This window comes from Lepidochelys kempii, chromosome 1 (assembly GCF_965140265.1).
Source record: "Lepidochelys kempii isolate rLepKem1 chromosome 1, rLepKem1.hap2, whole genome shotgun sequence".
NCBI lineage: Eukaryota > Metazoa > Chordata > Testudines > Cheloniidae > Lepidochelys > Lepidochelys kempii.
Genome location: NC_133256.1, coordinates 348,966,650 through 348,981,252, shown reverse-complemented (window position 1 = coordinate 348,981,252; position 14,603 = coordinate 348,966,650). Strand labels below are relative to the sequence as shown.

Sequence of the window (14,603 nt, the reverse complement as noted above, 5' to 3'; positions counted from 1 at the left end):
GCCCTCACCTGGGCTGTAGGGGTACTGCAAAGCAGGCAGGCAAGTAAGATGAGAGAAGGGTATGAGAATGGAGGAGGAAGAGGAAGAGTGTGGAAGAGAGGAATTTCTCTCTCTCTCCACAGCATCTATCTATCTATCTATCTATCTATCTATCTATCTATCTATCTATCTATCTATCTATCTATCTATCCCCATACACCCCCCATCTATCTATCTATCTATCTATCTATCTATCTATCTATCTATCTATCTATCTATCTATCTATCTATCTATCTATCTATCTATCTATCTATCTATCTATCTATCTATCCCCATACACCCCCCATCTATCTATCTATCTATCTATCTATCTATCTATCTATCTATCTATCTATCTATCTAGTCTCCACATACCCATCTCTCTCTCTCCCTCTCCCTGTACACCCTCCAGTGTCCCTGAGGGCGAGCTGTCAGAGGAAGGCTGGGGTCTCGGGGCTGCTCTCGCTGTGGGGAGCAGCTGGGCTGTGTGGGGCGGGGGGGTCTGTGGCGGGTTCGGGGCAGGTGTTCTGGGCCGGGGCCGGGGCGCAGCCGGAATTCCAGGCAGGGGCCGGGCCCGGCCGGGCTGCCCTCCCTCCCCCGGCGCAGAGGCTGGGCTGGGACGGGAAGCCCAGCCCAGCTCCTCCCGGCTAACAGGACGCCAAGGGAATATTTAACCTGGGATCCTGGCCGAGAGACACAGACTCCGACAGACGGCGCCAGATTGAGCCCAGCGGGACAGGGGTCCCCCATCCCTCAGCACCCGCCCGCCGCGGTTCGGGCCAGAATCCAGGCGCAGAACCTTCCCGGGACCCAGACGAGAAAGCCGGCGCAGATCGGAACCACACCCGGGACAGGACCAACCAGACACCGAATACTGGGGCAAATCCGAATCTCTCCAGAAGGAGACCCAGGACAAAGCCTAGGGGCGGAACACTGCCCCTCGCGGAACCGGGTCCGGACAGGAAATCAGGGACAGGACCAAGCAGGTACCCGGCAGAATCCACGGGGGAAACCGAACCGAGACACGCACAGACTGAGGGACGCCGCTGAACGCTTGCAGTTGGCCGGGCACAAAACTGACCCCGCCTCGGGCTCCAGACCCGGGCACGTTGCAGAGCCCGGGACCAGAACTCCAGAGCCGCGACCCAGAACTCAGGTACAGAACCGCCCGCCCCGGGCTCCCAAACCTGCCCCGGGCAGGGACATGAGGACTGGAAAGGGGAAAGGCTTTGGGTATCCGGCAGCTGGCGGAGAATCAGGGACTGGACCGACCGGGGCTCCAGAACTGGGATCCCGGGGACATCAGAAACTTCCCAGCAGCCCAGTCTCTCCGCTGAGTTAGGGAAAGAGGAGCCCAGAGCGCTCCAGGGAAACAGGATCTCGGAGCGCTTCAGGGGCAGGGGGGCGCGGGGAGCCCCGAGGGGCGCGGGGAGCCCGGAGCGCTCCAGGGGCAGGGGGGCGCGGGGAGCCCCGAGGGGCGCGGGGAGCCCGGAGCGCTCCAGGGGCAGGGGGGCGCGGGGAGCCCGGCGGGGCGCGGGGAGCCCGGAGCGCTCCAGGGGCAGGGGGGCGCGGGGAGCCCGGCGGGGCGCGGGGAGCCCGGAGCGCTCCAGGGGCAGGGGGCGCGGGTTGCCCCGAGGGGCGCGGGGAGCCCGGAGCGCTCCAGGGGCAGGGGGGCGCGGGGAGCCCGGAGCGCTCCAGGGGCAGGGGGGCGCGGGGAGCCCGGCGGGGCGCGGGGAGCCCGGAGCGCTCCAGGGGCAGGGGGGCGCGGGGAGCCCCGAGGGGCGCGGGGAGCCCGGAGCGCTCCAGGGGCAGGGGGGCGCGGGGAGCCCGGCGGGGCGCGGGGAGCCCGGAGCGCTCCAGGGGCAGGGGGGCGCGGGGAGCCCGGCGGGGCGCGGGGAGCCCGGAGCGCTCCAGGGGCAGGGGGCGCGGGTTGCCCCGAGGGGCGCGGGGAGCCCGGAGCGCTCCAGGGGCAGGGGGGCGCGGGGAGCCCGGAGCGCTCCAGGGGCAGGGGGGCGCGGGGAGCCCGGCGGGGCGCGGGGAGCCCGGAGCGCTCCAGGGGCAGGGGGGCGCGGGGAGCCCCGAGGGGCGCGGGGAGCCCGGAGCGCTCCAGGGGCAGGGGGGCGCGGGGAGCCCGGCGGGGCGCGGGGAGCCCGGAGCGCTCCAGGGGCAGGGGGGCGCGGGGAGCCCGGCGGGGCGCGGGGAGCCCGGAGCGCTCCAGGGGCAGGGGGCGCGGGTTGCCCCGAGGGGCGCGGGGAGCCCGGAGCGCTCCAGGGGCAGGGGGGCGCGGGGAGCCCGGAGCGCTCCAGGGGCAGGGGGGCGCGGGGAGCCCGGCGGGGCGCGGGGAGCCCGGAGCGCTCCAGGGGCAGGGGGGCGCGGGGAGCCCCGAGGGGCGCGGGGAGCCCGGAGCGCTCCAGGGGCAGGGGGGCGCGGGTTGCCCCGAGGGGCGCGGGGAGCCCGGAGCGCTCCAGGGGCAGGGGGGCGCGGGGAGCCCCGAGGGGCGCGGGGAGCCCGGAGCGCTCCAGGGGCAGGGGGGCGCGGGTTGCCCCGAGGGGCGCGGGGAGCCCGGAGCGCTCCAGGGGCAGGGGGGCGCGGGGAGCCCCGAGGGGCGCGGGGAGCCCGGAGCGCTCCAGGGGCAGGGGGGCGCGGGTTGCCCCGAGGGGCGCGGGGAGCCCGGAGCGCTCCAGGGGCAGGGGGCGCGGGGAGCCCGGCGGGGCGCGGGGAGCCCGGAGCGCTCCAGGGGCAGGGGGGCGCGGGGAGCCCGGCGGGGCGCGGGGAGCCCGGAGCGCTCCAGGGGCAGGGGGGCGCGGGGAGCCCCGAGGGGCGCGGGGAGCCCGGAGCGCTCCAGGGACGGGAGCCCGTCGCGCTGCCGGTCGAGCGAAGGGAGGTTTCCGGGAGCCGGGCGCTCTCCGGGGTCTGGCTGTAGGGAGCCGGCTGCCCGGGACAAGGGGAATCCCGAGAACCCCCATGGGACTCGCTCCCCTCTATGTTTGCGCCAACAGCTCCGTACGTCGAGCTGGCTCCCTCCGCTCCCCGGGGCCCCTCTGTGCAGCGCTGAGTGCTTCTCGCTCTTCTTTTCCAGCCTCCGGAGCCGCTTCACCTGCAGTCCCCGGGCCTCCGGGGCTCCCCGCCCGCTACCAGGATCTCCCAGTCCGGCTGGCATGAAATCTGTGCCTGGAGCCGCGCTGGGTTGCATCAGCCTGACGCTGTGTCTGCTGCAGCTGCCGGGCTCCCTGCCCCTGCCAGTGGGGCGCACCTTGCTGCTGCCTAAACACAGGTAAGCACCCACCGCGGCTGCCCGCCTCCTGGTCCCCTGGCCTCGGCCACTCCTGACACCGGCCCCCTCCCACCACCACCTGCTGCAAGGGTCCAGGCTCCAGATCCCGGGGCCTTGCAGATCAGGCGTCTGTCGGAGCCTCCCGGGGGAGAGAGGCTGAGCAGGGCTAATGGCCACTGATGCAGGTTGCCCCTTGGGCCTGATCCCCAGAGGGCCCCGTGCTCCCTTGGCTGCCATGGGACTCTGTCTCCCCTTGGAGCTGTGGGTATGAAAATCTGGGCCAGGGCTCCCAGGCTGGGCCCCCCAAATTGGTGCTTCCTTGCCCGGGAAAGTAATGGCCCCTGTGAGGGCCCTGGTATCCCTACCTGGTCCCCTGCCTGGCCTGGATTTAATCAGGGGAGGCTCAACTCCTTCTCTTTTGGCTCTGACACTAGATTAGCCAAGCCTGTGTTGGGGAGGAGTGGGAGAGGAGAGAGGGGCAGTAGAGGTGGGGCCACAAGGCCCTTCTCTCCCTCTCACCCGCTGTCGCACTGCAGCTGGGGGCTGTGTAGCAAGTGGGACCTTTCCATAGGGCCCTCGGTGTTACTGAGAAGCCAAGGAGACGTTACAAAGATGCCCACCAAGGTCATCAAGCACATTCTGGGTCCCTCTCTCTCTTCTTTTGGCTGGCTCCCTGGAGATCTCCCTTCGTAAGGCCTGGGCATGGCCCAGGTGGTGCATCCCGTTCAGAGCAGAGCCCTGGCTAGCTTAGCAAACCCACCGTGACCAGGCTTCAGCGTTGTTCTAGGCTAGCCCAGGACGTGCTCTGCAACCTGCAGCCAGCGCATCCTGATTGCCCTGCGTGCTGGTGCATGGGATGGGGCGAGGAGGGACTCCCCTTCCCTGGAACAGAAGGGCCTTTGTGTTCGCAGCAGGTTGGCTACATGGCCTCCTGGCCGGGAGTCTCAGAGACACTGTGGCCTTGTCATGTGGCTCCTCTGCCGGGGGGGTATGTGTGTGTGTGTGTGTGTGTGTGGAGGGGAAGGGGGAGGGAATGTGCTGGCGGGGGCTTGGTGGCGGGGACTGGCGTGTGCCTGTCATGGATTGTAGCTGTGGGAGTCCCAGGATATTAGAGATAAGGTGGGCAGTTCTCATTACCTGGCTGGGTGCAACAGCGCTTATGGGGACTGGCAGGTTCTCTGTGTCTGCCCAGCCCTGCTGAGCAGCTAGGGAGGGAGAATTGTCCAGTGGTTAGATCCTGCAACTGGGGGCCCTGGGTTCTATTCCAGACTCTGCCACTCCCTGGCTGTGTGACCTGAGCTGAGTTGTTATGCCTCCATCCTGCAGTTTTCCCAGGCATGAAATAGGACAAAGGTACTTAGTCAACTCCCTCAGGTGTTGAGAGGTCAAATAAGGAATGAATGTTTATGAACGAGCTGGGAACGTCTCACATAAGAACAGCTAGCCCCCAGACTGGACTTTTCAGCAGTAGATCTCAGAGCACGTTATGAACAGAAGCTGCTAGTGATGATGAGCTTGGCGAACAGATGGTGTGTGCCAGCCCCTAGGAGATTCAGGGTGTGCTGATCACAGAGGACAGCCGCTCAGCCTGGTGTGTTGGGGGGCTGGGGCCTGTCTGTGCTGGGGTCACTTGCGATATCTGCCTTCTGGCAGAAAAGTGGGCGGGGATTCAAACCAGGGTCCCTTCTCTGGGCAGCTCCCTGAGCAGCATGGGCCTGTCCCCGTCAGCTCAGCAGGCGAGTGGTCCCCGGCCCGTAGCTTCACACTCAGACTCTCCGCTCTGGTCTGCTCCATGGAGGCTTTGGAGCCATAGTTTTGATTGGTCTTTCATGGGAGGGGCATGGGGGGAGGGGCCACCAGGGCTCTCCTTTGGGCTATCGCTGAAGAGCAGCCTCCCACTTTGGGGCAGGAGAGATGGGGTTGTCTCCTCTTTGGGATCCAGGGGGAATATTCAGCATGCACCCATGTAACTGGCCACAAGGTGGCGTGGTTGCTGGGAGTGCATAAGAGGGGCCACACTGGGCCAGACCAATGGTCCTTTGGGGCCCGGAACCTGTCTCGGACAGTGGCTGGCACCAGGCACGTCAGAGGAAAAGAACAGGGCAATTATCGAGTGATCCGTCCCCTGGGATGCAGTATATTGATACCCCCCCACCCCTTTGCTGCTGGTGCCTGCCCTAGCTCCCTCCGCTTCCCCCACCTAAAAACCCTCCCTCCAGATTGTCCGCCCTTGTCCCGGCCCTCCGGACCCCGGTGCGTGCAGGATGCAGCTGCTGCCTTCTCACCCGCCTGTGGGCAAGCGACTGCCGCAGCCCCTGTGTTCGCACGCGCGTGCACGTGTGTTCCCAGCAATGCACTATTGCTCCCTCCGCTTGTGAACCCCGCCCCGTTCCTCTGCGGCTGCACCCCTGTACTAGGGTCATAAGGGCTGGTGGGGCTGGGGGGAGGGTGAGGGGCTGCAGTGCAGAGGGGCCCTGGTGCAGTGAGCCCTTGGTGGGCTCCTTGGCTTGATTCATCTTCGCTTGGCTCTGTATGAGCGGCTGCTTCTGTTGGGACGGCACAGAGCTCCTGCTGGGGGCGAAGGCTGAGCCAGCCCTGCGTGTCCTGCACGGGGGGGGGGGGGGGGCTGACCCGCAGGGGTGTGACGCTGTCTCGTGTGAGCACAGGGGGGTGCTAGGACAGGAGTAGTCTGTGGGACGGCGCCAGGAGGAACAGGACAAGGGGCTGTGGCCAAGGGAAGTTTCTCCAGGAAAACTATGGAGGCGGCCCTGGACATAGTGGGAATGTTTGGAGCATGACTGTGAAATGCTGCCCTGCTCTGCTCCAGAGGAGCAGACGACGCCCTGCATCCCGCACAGGCAGGGAGCGCCAGGCTGCGGCACAGCGTCCTCTGCCCGCCAGCTTCTCCTGCAAGCGCGGCGCTGACTCCTCCCACCGAGCCCCCCCGGGGGCCTTGCTGCCAGGTGCTGCCCTGGCCCTGCTGCCCCCAGCCCAGCGTAGGAGCAGTGCGGGGCTGCACGGGGGGATGGACGTTCCTAACTGCCCTGTAACCCCAGGGCCGAAAAGGCAGGTGCGGACTTTCAGGTCACAGGCGGACTGGCAGCTACAGCCCCTGCGTGTGCCATGATCCAGGACCGCTGCAGCCTACGCACATGCACAAGGCAACACAAGGTCTCAGCCTGCCTGTGGGCAGTGCCCACTCTGGGTGCCCTTGCAGTACAAGTCCTGTCTCTAGTGGTCTGGGCCAGCAGCCCGGGCCCTGCCTGGTTGCAACATTTCTGGTTGCAGGGAGCGTCACGCTGAGGTTTAGGGTGCTGCATGTCTGCAACGTGCTAAACCATCAGCAATTACGGGCAGCAATAAACCTGCTTTCCCTCACCTAGCTCTGGCTGCTGACGCGGCCGGCGTGCACCTCACAGCAAGAGGAAAGAGGCTCACAGCCACACGCAGCGCGGGCTCCCTTGCCCTTGAGTCTAATCGAGCTAATCCACCAGGCTAGACATTCAGGAAGGGCCAGGAGAGTGAGGAGTGGAGATGGGCGGGCGGGCGGAAGAGAAGCCAGCCCAGGGATGGAAGGGGAACTCCACATCAGTATGAATCGTACGGAAATCCGGCGAAGGGCGTTTTTAATGTTTATATTAATCACCCGGTGGCATAAGTGGCCACGGGGCTGTGCGGCAAGCAGAGCTGTGCCAGACAGAGCCTGTGGGCTGGGGACACGGTCCAGTGCCCCGAGTTGTCCATGCGTCGATGGGGCGCCAGGCACCGCCACCTAAACCCCAGGCAGCATTCGGGAGAAACCGAAGACCAAGGCTGAGGATCCGGCCCAGGGCGAGGGTTTCTGTCACAGGGGCTGTAGGAATTTCTCTGGTTGTTCCTTGCCCCCCGGGGGCCCTTCCTGGGGGAAGCCTAATAGGGAAGGCCTGTCTGACACTCTTGTCTGGACACTGTCAGCCTGGCCTGTGTCTGAGCGTCCCGCGACTGGCTTTCCGTAGCCAGGCCTCTGCTTCCCTGCCCGCCCCCCTCAAATCACAGCCTCTGCCTTGGGAGTGACCCCCCTACCCTCAGCCAAAGGGCCCTCTGGGCTCCGGCAGGGGGCTCACACTGCCGCTCCTGGGCGGAGGTCTCTTCCGGGTGGGTCTGTCCGTGCTGTGTGCACAGCCCCGACCTGACCCGCTGTGATGGCTCCCAGAGGCCTGTGCGAGTCAGCACCTCCACCCTTTCGAAAGGCTCCTCCGCAGACCCACAGAGTGCCGCAGGCAGGCGGGGCACCAAGGTCCGGACAGAGGAGTGAGAGGGAGCTGGGGAGGCACATATGGGAGGGGCTGGGTGGGCACAGGCAGGTGTGTTCAGATGCTATGGGGTGTGTCGGCACACAGGGAGGTGCCGTGGCGGGGATGGAGAGGTGAGGCCTGGGCAGGTTGGAGTGTGGGGATGTGAGTGCAGGTGTGGGTGTATGGGGGTGGACTGGTGGACACATGCAGGTTGGCACGAGGGACTGTGTGTGCAGCCATGGGTGGGTGGGGGTGTGAGAGGGTACACGTGGGTGTGTGCACGCAGGCTTTGGTGCACGAGAGGGTGCGTGTGGTGTGTGCGTGCAGGTGTGGATGCACGTGAAACCCTACCCCATTGTGGGAAAGGCAGAATTATTGGCACACCCCCTGAGTCAGCACCCGCTGGGAGGTTCCTCTGGGGAAGTGACCCTGAAACGCTGGCTGGCGGGGGGGCAGGGGGCAGCAGGGCAGGGCCCAGCCCAGGTGTCACTAAGGTTCCAGAGCCAGACAGCCTGGCCTTGTGGTTAAGATCCTGGCCTGGGGGGCAGCTGAGCCAGGCTCTGTTTGCTGCTCTGCCACAATCTCCCCGGTGTGACGTGCGCTTCCCTGAGCCCATCTCCAGCCCCTCTGGCCTGTCATCAGGGGCTTTGGGGTGGGCTCTTCCCCCGAGTCCCTGGGTCTGCACGCTCGCGCCCGCACACTTCGCTTCCCCAAGCTAAGCCAGTGCCAGGGGCGAGGACCTGAGCTTGGCGGGCACCGGAGATCCCCAGACCCTTCCCAGAAGGCTCAGGGCTGGTTTGGCCCGATACAGCAATCCTACCTACCTAAGAGCCAGCTTCTGCTGCAGCGGTGGGCACCGGGACATACAGGAGGGAGCTGCTGGCGGGAGAGCCCCCCGCTTCGGAACACTCTCCCCCGTGGGGCAGGCTGCCCAGCCCGTGGCTGGCGAGCTGGGCTGGGGGGTTGGGTTTTAGGGGCGCCGGGGGGGAGTAAGGTTTGTGGGAGCTCGGGGAGCACTCAGGAGCTCCGTGTGCGTAGGGGAAGCCGGAGGGCCCCATGTTGTGGCCTGTGGTTTTCGGGAGGCCCAGAGCCCGGGAGAGGCGGACGCCAGGGAGAGCTTTCCCAGCGGTAAAGGCTGGGACAAGCCCAGCTAGGGCTGCGCGGCTCCATGCTGCGTGCGGCTCCCAGAGGAGCGGGGCCCGGCAGGCAGGTACGTGGCAGGGCGGCCCTGGCAGAGGCCAGCAGCATGCATGAGTCGCCAGCTGCGGGCTGGCGTTTGCAGAGGCAGAGAGCGGGGACCCTTTCCCTGCGGCTCCCAACCGCCTGGTGGAATCGTGACGCTTCGGAGGCGAGGCTCTGGCTTGTCTTGTCTGGAGGAGCCAGAACTGGCATGTCTGTGGGATAAGGGCCTTTGATGCAGCGCGTGCACCTCCCTGCCGGCCCTAAGTGACTCCGGAGAGTACGTGTGCCACGGCAGGTAGCTGCTCCTCCGCCTGGCTCCCACACCCTGCGGCCTCACGCGCCTGCTGCGATAGGGATTCCCTGCCCCCGCGCCCTGCTCTGGATTCCTTCCCTCCCCTCCGCGCCCCTCCTCCTCCTTTAGCTGCTGTCCTTCCAGACTGCCCGGCAGCAGAGCCTAGTTCTGGTCCCGGCGCTGGGAGCTTCCCCGCAGCAGTGCCCTGCTAGTTCTGGTCCCGGCGCTGGGAGCTTCCCCGCAGCAGTGCCCTGCTAGTTCAGGTCCCGGCGCTGGGAGCTTCCCTGCAGCAGTGCCCTGCTAGTTCAGGTCCCGGCGCTGGGAGCTTCCCCGCAGCAGTGCCCTGCTAGTTCAGGTCCCGGCGCTGGGAGCTTCCCCGCAGCAGTGCCCTGCTAGTTCTGGTCCCGGCGCTGGGAGCTTCCCCGCAGCAGTGCCCTGCTAGTTCAGGTCCCGGCGCTGGGAGCTTCCCCGCAGCAGTGCCCTGCTAGTTCAGGTCCCGGCGCTGGGAGCTTCCCCGCAGCAGTGCCCTGCTAGTTCAGGTCCCGGCGCTGGGAGCTTCCCCGCAGCAGTGCCCTACTAGTTCAGGTCCCGGCGCTGGGAGCTTCCCTGCAGCAGTGCCCTGCTAGTTCAGGTCCCGGTGCTGCGAGCTTCCCTGCAGCAGTGCCCTGCTACTTCAGGTCCCGGCGCTGCGAGCTTCCCTGCAGTAGTGCCCTGCTAGTTCAGGTCCCGGCGTTGCAAGCTTCCCTGCAGCAGTGCCCTGCTAGTTCAGGTCTCGGCGCTGGGAGCTTCCCTGCAGCAGTGCCCTGCTAGTTCAGGTCCCGGTGCTGTGAGCTTCCCTGCAGCAGTGCCCTGCTAGTTCAGGTCCCGGCGCTGGGAGCTTCCCTGCAGCAGTGCCCTGCTAGTTCAGGTCTCGGCGCTGGGAGCTTCCCTGCAGCAGTGCCCTCCTAGTTCTGGTCCCGGCGCTGGGAGCTTCCCTGCAGCAATGCCCTGCTAGTTCAGGTCCCGGCGCTGGGAGCTTCCCTGCAGCAGTGCCCTGCTAGTTCTGGTCCCGGCGCTGGGAGCTTCCCTGCAGCAGTGCCCTCCTAGTTCTGGTCCCGGCGCTGGGAGCTTCCCTGCAGCAGTGCCCTGCTAGTTCAGGTCTCGGTGCTGGGAGCTTCCCTGCAGCAGTGCCCTGCTAGTTCAGGTCCCGGCGCTGCGAGCTTCCCTGCAGCAGTGCCCTGCTAGTTCAGGTCCTGGTGCTGTGAGCTTCCCTGCAGCAGTGCCCTGCTAGTTCAGGTCCCGGCGCTGCGAGCTTCCCCGCAGCAGTGCCCTACTAGTTCAGGTCCCGGCGCTGGGAGCTTCCCCGCAGCAGTGCCCTGCTAGTTCTGGTCTCGGCGCTGGGAGCTTCCCTGCAGCAGTGCCCTGCTAGTTCAGGTCCCGGCACTGGGAGCTTCCCTGCAGCAGTGCCCTGCTAGTTCTGGTCCCAGCGCTGGGAGCTTCCCTGCAGCAGTGCCCTGCTAGTTCAGGTCCCGGCGCTGGGAGCTTCCCTGCAGCAGTGCCCTGCTAGTTCAGGTCCCGGCGCTGGGAGCTTCCCTGCAGCAGTGCCCTGCTAGTTCAGGTCCCGGCACTGGGAGCTTCCCTGCAGCAGTGCCCTCCTAGATCTGGTCCCAGCGCTGGGAGCTTCCCCGCAGCAGTGCCCTGCTAGTTCAGGTCCCGGCGCTGGGAGCTTCCCCGCAGCAGTGCCCTGCTAGTTCTGGTCCCGGCGCTGGGAGCTTCCCCGCAGCAGTGCCCTGCTAGTTCAGGTCCCGGCGCTGGGAGCTTCCCCGCAGCAGTGCCCTGCTAGTTCAGGTCTCGGCGCTGGGAGCTTCCCCGCAGCAGTGCCCTGCTAGTTCAGGTCCCTGCGCTGGGAGCTTCCCCGCAGCAGTGCCCTACTAGTTCAGGTCCCGGTGCTGGGAGCTTCCCTGCAGCAGTGCCCTGCTAGTTCAGGTCTCGGCGCTGGGAGCTTCCCTACAGCAGTGCCCTGCTAGTTCAGGTCCTGGCGCTGGGAGCTTCCCTGCAGCAGTGCCCTGCTAGTTCAGGTCTCGGCGCTGGGAGCTTCCCTGCAGCAGTGCCCTGCTAGTTCTGGTCCCGGTGCTGTGAGCTTCCCTGCAGCAGTGCCCTCCTAGTTCTGGTCCCGGCGCTGGGAGCTTCCCTGCAGCAGTGCCCTGCTAGTTCAGGTCTCAGCGCTGTGAGCTTCCCTGCAGCAGTGCCCTCCTAGTTCTGGTCCCGGCGCTGGGAGCTTCCCTGCAGCAGTGCCCTGCTAGTTCAGGTCCTGGTGCTGTGAGCTTCCCTGCAGCAGTGCCCTCCTAGATCTGGTCCCAGCGCTGGGAGCTTCCCTGCAGCAGTGCCCTGCTAGTTCAGGTCCTGGTGCTGTGAGCTTTCCTGCAGCAGTGCTCTGCTAGTTCAGGTCCCGGCGCTGGGAGCTTCCCTGCAGCAGTGCCCTGCTAGTTCTGGTCCCGGCGCTGGGAGCTTCCCTGCAGCAGTGCCCTGCTAGTTCTGTGCCTGTTGCTGGTGCTGTGAGCTTCCTTGCAGCAGTGCCCCAGCAGTTCTTTCTATAATTTCACAGCATGCATTTTCTTGATGTAGCAGATTTCTCTCCCTTTTGCCTGGAATGCCACCTCCGTCCCCTCCCAGCCTCCTGAAGGAAGCCCCCCCGTAGGCTGTGGAGCGCTGTAGGCCAGGCTGGCTCATCTGCTCCTTGGAAAGCTGGGGGCCGGTTCCATCAGCCGCTGCCCGCTGCGGGATCTATCTCAAAGGGCTTGTTGTGTCACTGCCAGACCTCAGTCAGGGTCTGCTGAGGGAGAGAGTATGTGGGCGGCATCTGCGGCTGGGCAAAAGCCGAACATCTCTCAGTGCAGCTGGGCAGGGCATGAGCCGCTGGCCCTGCCTCCGGGAGCCACTGCGAGACCGGCAGAGGCCTTGGGACACGGGCCATGCCACTGGGCCCAGCTGAGAACGAGAGAAGCCAGGGAGGTCCCAGCCACGGCCCCTGCGGTCAAGTCTCCAGGGTTTGGTCCAGTCTGATCCAAACTGCACCAAGCAACGGGGCTTCTGGATCAGGGAATCGGCCCCTGACACTCAGCCTAGGAACTCCATGCTATGGCTCCACTCTCAGGCTCCCAGCCTCAACCTCTCCGCCTTTGCTGTGTTTGTAGGCGGTTACCACCAGCAGGGATCCGGCTCGCCCAGTGATACTGCTCCGGCTTCAGAGCCCTGCACAAACATTCACAGCCTCGCAGCAGGCCTGGGAGGGGAAGGGGCGGTTCCCAGGGATTGCCCCTTAGAGCTTCTTAAGGCCAATACTGCCAGACGGACAGGCCTGTTTTACACGGAGGCTGAGCACTGAAGTCGCCAGGCACTGCAGGGAGAGGGGGGCCAGAGCCGGGGACTCTGTGTCTGGCTGTTCCCCAGACTTCTGGGAGACGGGCCATCAGCTGTGGACCGACACCCCAAGAGCTGCCTCTGTCTAGCCCTGCCTGCCTCGCCTCTCTGCCAGGCAGAGGAGGCCGCTCTGGAAGGGTGCCCGGGTCAGGGTCACTGGGATCCCTGCCTGGGAAAGGCAGCCCAGCTTGGCTGATTACAGAGCAGGCTGCTCCGGGGGCGGGAGGTGGTCGCTGCAGCCGTGACAGTGCTTAGAGCTGGGGAAAAGCCCGACTGGAGAGGTCCCTGGAGGGCTGGGGCTGGGGCAAAAGCCGGTTTGTGCTGCCCAGGACCTTGATCCCTGGGCCCTGGGGACCGTTCTGGGGGCTAGGGTGCCCCCGCAGCCTACACACCATGGCCCTCGGCTTCCACGCTGCAGCCATCGACCCAATCCACTCGAAAAGCAGCTCTGTGCCCTGGGACTTGCTCCATGGGGCTTGGTGAGCTGGGAGAGACTGCCCCCCACCCCCCATGCTTGGGTCTGACTTCAGCCCTGTGAGCTTCCTTGCAGCAGCGCCCAGACTTCCACCAACGCAAACCGGGAGTGATGCCACGAAGGTCCATGAAGCGACATGGGCATGAGATCAGAATCAGGCCCCTTGGTTTCTCCATCCCCCTGGGGTTGAGGTGTTAGTGAGGGGGCTCAGCGCGGCCCCAGCCCACAGTCATGCTCAAACACACGCCGTGTCCGCAGAGCCACAAGTGCCCCCTCACCTCCACCCCGCCACGACTGTTCCTTTGCACGGTCACTGTCGCACATGGCACGCGCAGCATTGGGGTGGCGCAGGACACAGGCCCCAGCTCCACCCAGCCATGCCCACTCCCAGGGCCCATGCACCAGCCTCCCTGCGACACTCTTGCACACCTGAGGGGATATAGGTGGGCCGAGCCAGGCCGTCATTCTGACCTTTGTGTTTTTCCGGTGCAGGGAGCCCCCGGACAGGAGACCCGCCACGCCGCTGGGGAATCAGCCCCTGGAGAGGAGGACGGTGGAGCTGCTCCGGGTTGGCGCTGCAAGAGCTCAGCTGGACTGGGAGCAGCCTGGGGGGACCCCAGCCGCCCTGCTGCAGCCCGTGGCCAGCCCCAAAGGCAGAGCGCGACGCTCACTGACTGGCCCCCGGCGTGCCAAGCGCCACGCGGCCCCACGCCGCCACCACGCCCACCTGATGCGCGTGGGCTGCGTACTGGGCACCTGCCAGGTACAGAACCTCGGGCATCGCCTCTGGCAGCTGATGGGCCAGTCAGGCCGCCAGGACTCGTCGCCCATGAACCCCAACAGTCCCCACAGCTATGGATGAAGGAGGGGGCCACCGTGGGGTGCGAGCACGTGGGACTGGATTGCTTCGGGCCGAGACCTCGCCCCATGTGCTGCCAGGGGGTGGTCACGCCCCCCCATACATTGTGTAGGAGCCTTTACTAAAGTGCTTCCAGAGCCAAACCCCCATTTGCTGTGTCTTCTGGTACCATGCAGCGCTGGCTGGGACCTTGGGCACCCAGCACAAGGGGACAGCTGCCCCCCAATGCAGAGATTGCAGACCCCATGGCTGCAGGGGGTGGCCTAGCCCAGTGCATAGACACGGGAAGGGGCAGTAGGTTTCCAGCCCGCCAGATAATGCATAGAGGATGCCAGTGGCTGTGCCCTAAAGGAAGGGCATGGGGTTGTGGGGCAGGACACAGCCAGTCTGGCAGGTGTCAGAGGGTAGAGATGCAGAGTCCTGAGGGAAGAGGGGGACAGTGTGGGCAGTGGGGGAGGAGCAAACCCTGCCCCACTATGGATCAGGAGAAGGGCAATGATGTAGGAGAGGAAGGAGATGTTGGCTGTCTCTGCCCACATGCCCCCCACATCTGGACGTGGGAGGCCATGTGGCTAGCAGGGGTCCCATGGTATATGGGGTGGGGTATTTCCCCGGAGCCCAGCCACTCATTCCAGGAGCCAAATGTTCCCCAAATTGGGAGAGGTGAAGCTGAAGACCTGACCCCCATGGGCAAGGAAGATTCCCCATGCCCTTTTCATAATGCTCAAGGCATCCTGGGCATGTGCCAACTCTGGGAATTGCTTTCCACCTACCCAAATTCTCTTCTGTTGATTGGATCTGTGCTTCCCCCTTCACGGCCTCTCCTAAA

At 65.6% G+C, this 14,603-nt stretch overlaps 1 protein-coding gene across 1 annotated transcript; it reads left to right on the top strand.

Annotated features, from left to right (window-relative positions):
• The first annotated feature begins 694 nt into the window (after positions 1 to 694).
• Positions 695 to 13,917, top strand: ADM2 (adrenomedullin 2). The gene is made up of 3 exons (XM_073332313.1): positions 695 to 1,175; positions 3,099 to 3,293; positions 13,408 to 13,917. The coding sequence occupies exons 2-3, from the start codon at positions 3,178 to 3,180 to the stop codon at positions 13,775 to 13,777; spliced, it is 486 nt and encodes a 161-aa protein (XP_073188414.1). The 5' UTR covers positions 695 to 1,175; positions 3,099 to 3,177; the 3' UTR covers positions 13,778 to 13,917.
• The last annotated feature ends 686 nt before the right edge of the window (positions 13,918 to 14,603 follow it).

What these genes read in the sequence shown, in the direction of transcription:
- ADM2 (XM_073332313.1), top strand. Translation starts at nt 3,178, where the DNA reads ATGAAATCTGTGCCTGGAGCCGCGCTGGGTTGCATCAGCCTGACGCTG. An exon ending in TTGCTGCTGCCTAAACACAG is followed by an intron (nt 3,294 to 13,407) that starts GTAAGCACCCAC and finishes TTTCCGGTGCAG; the next exon opens with GGAGCCCCCGGACAGGAGAC.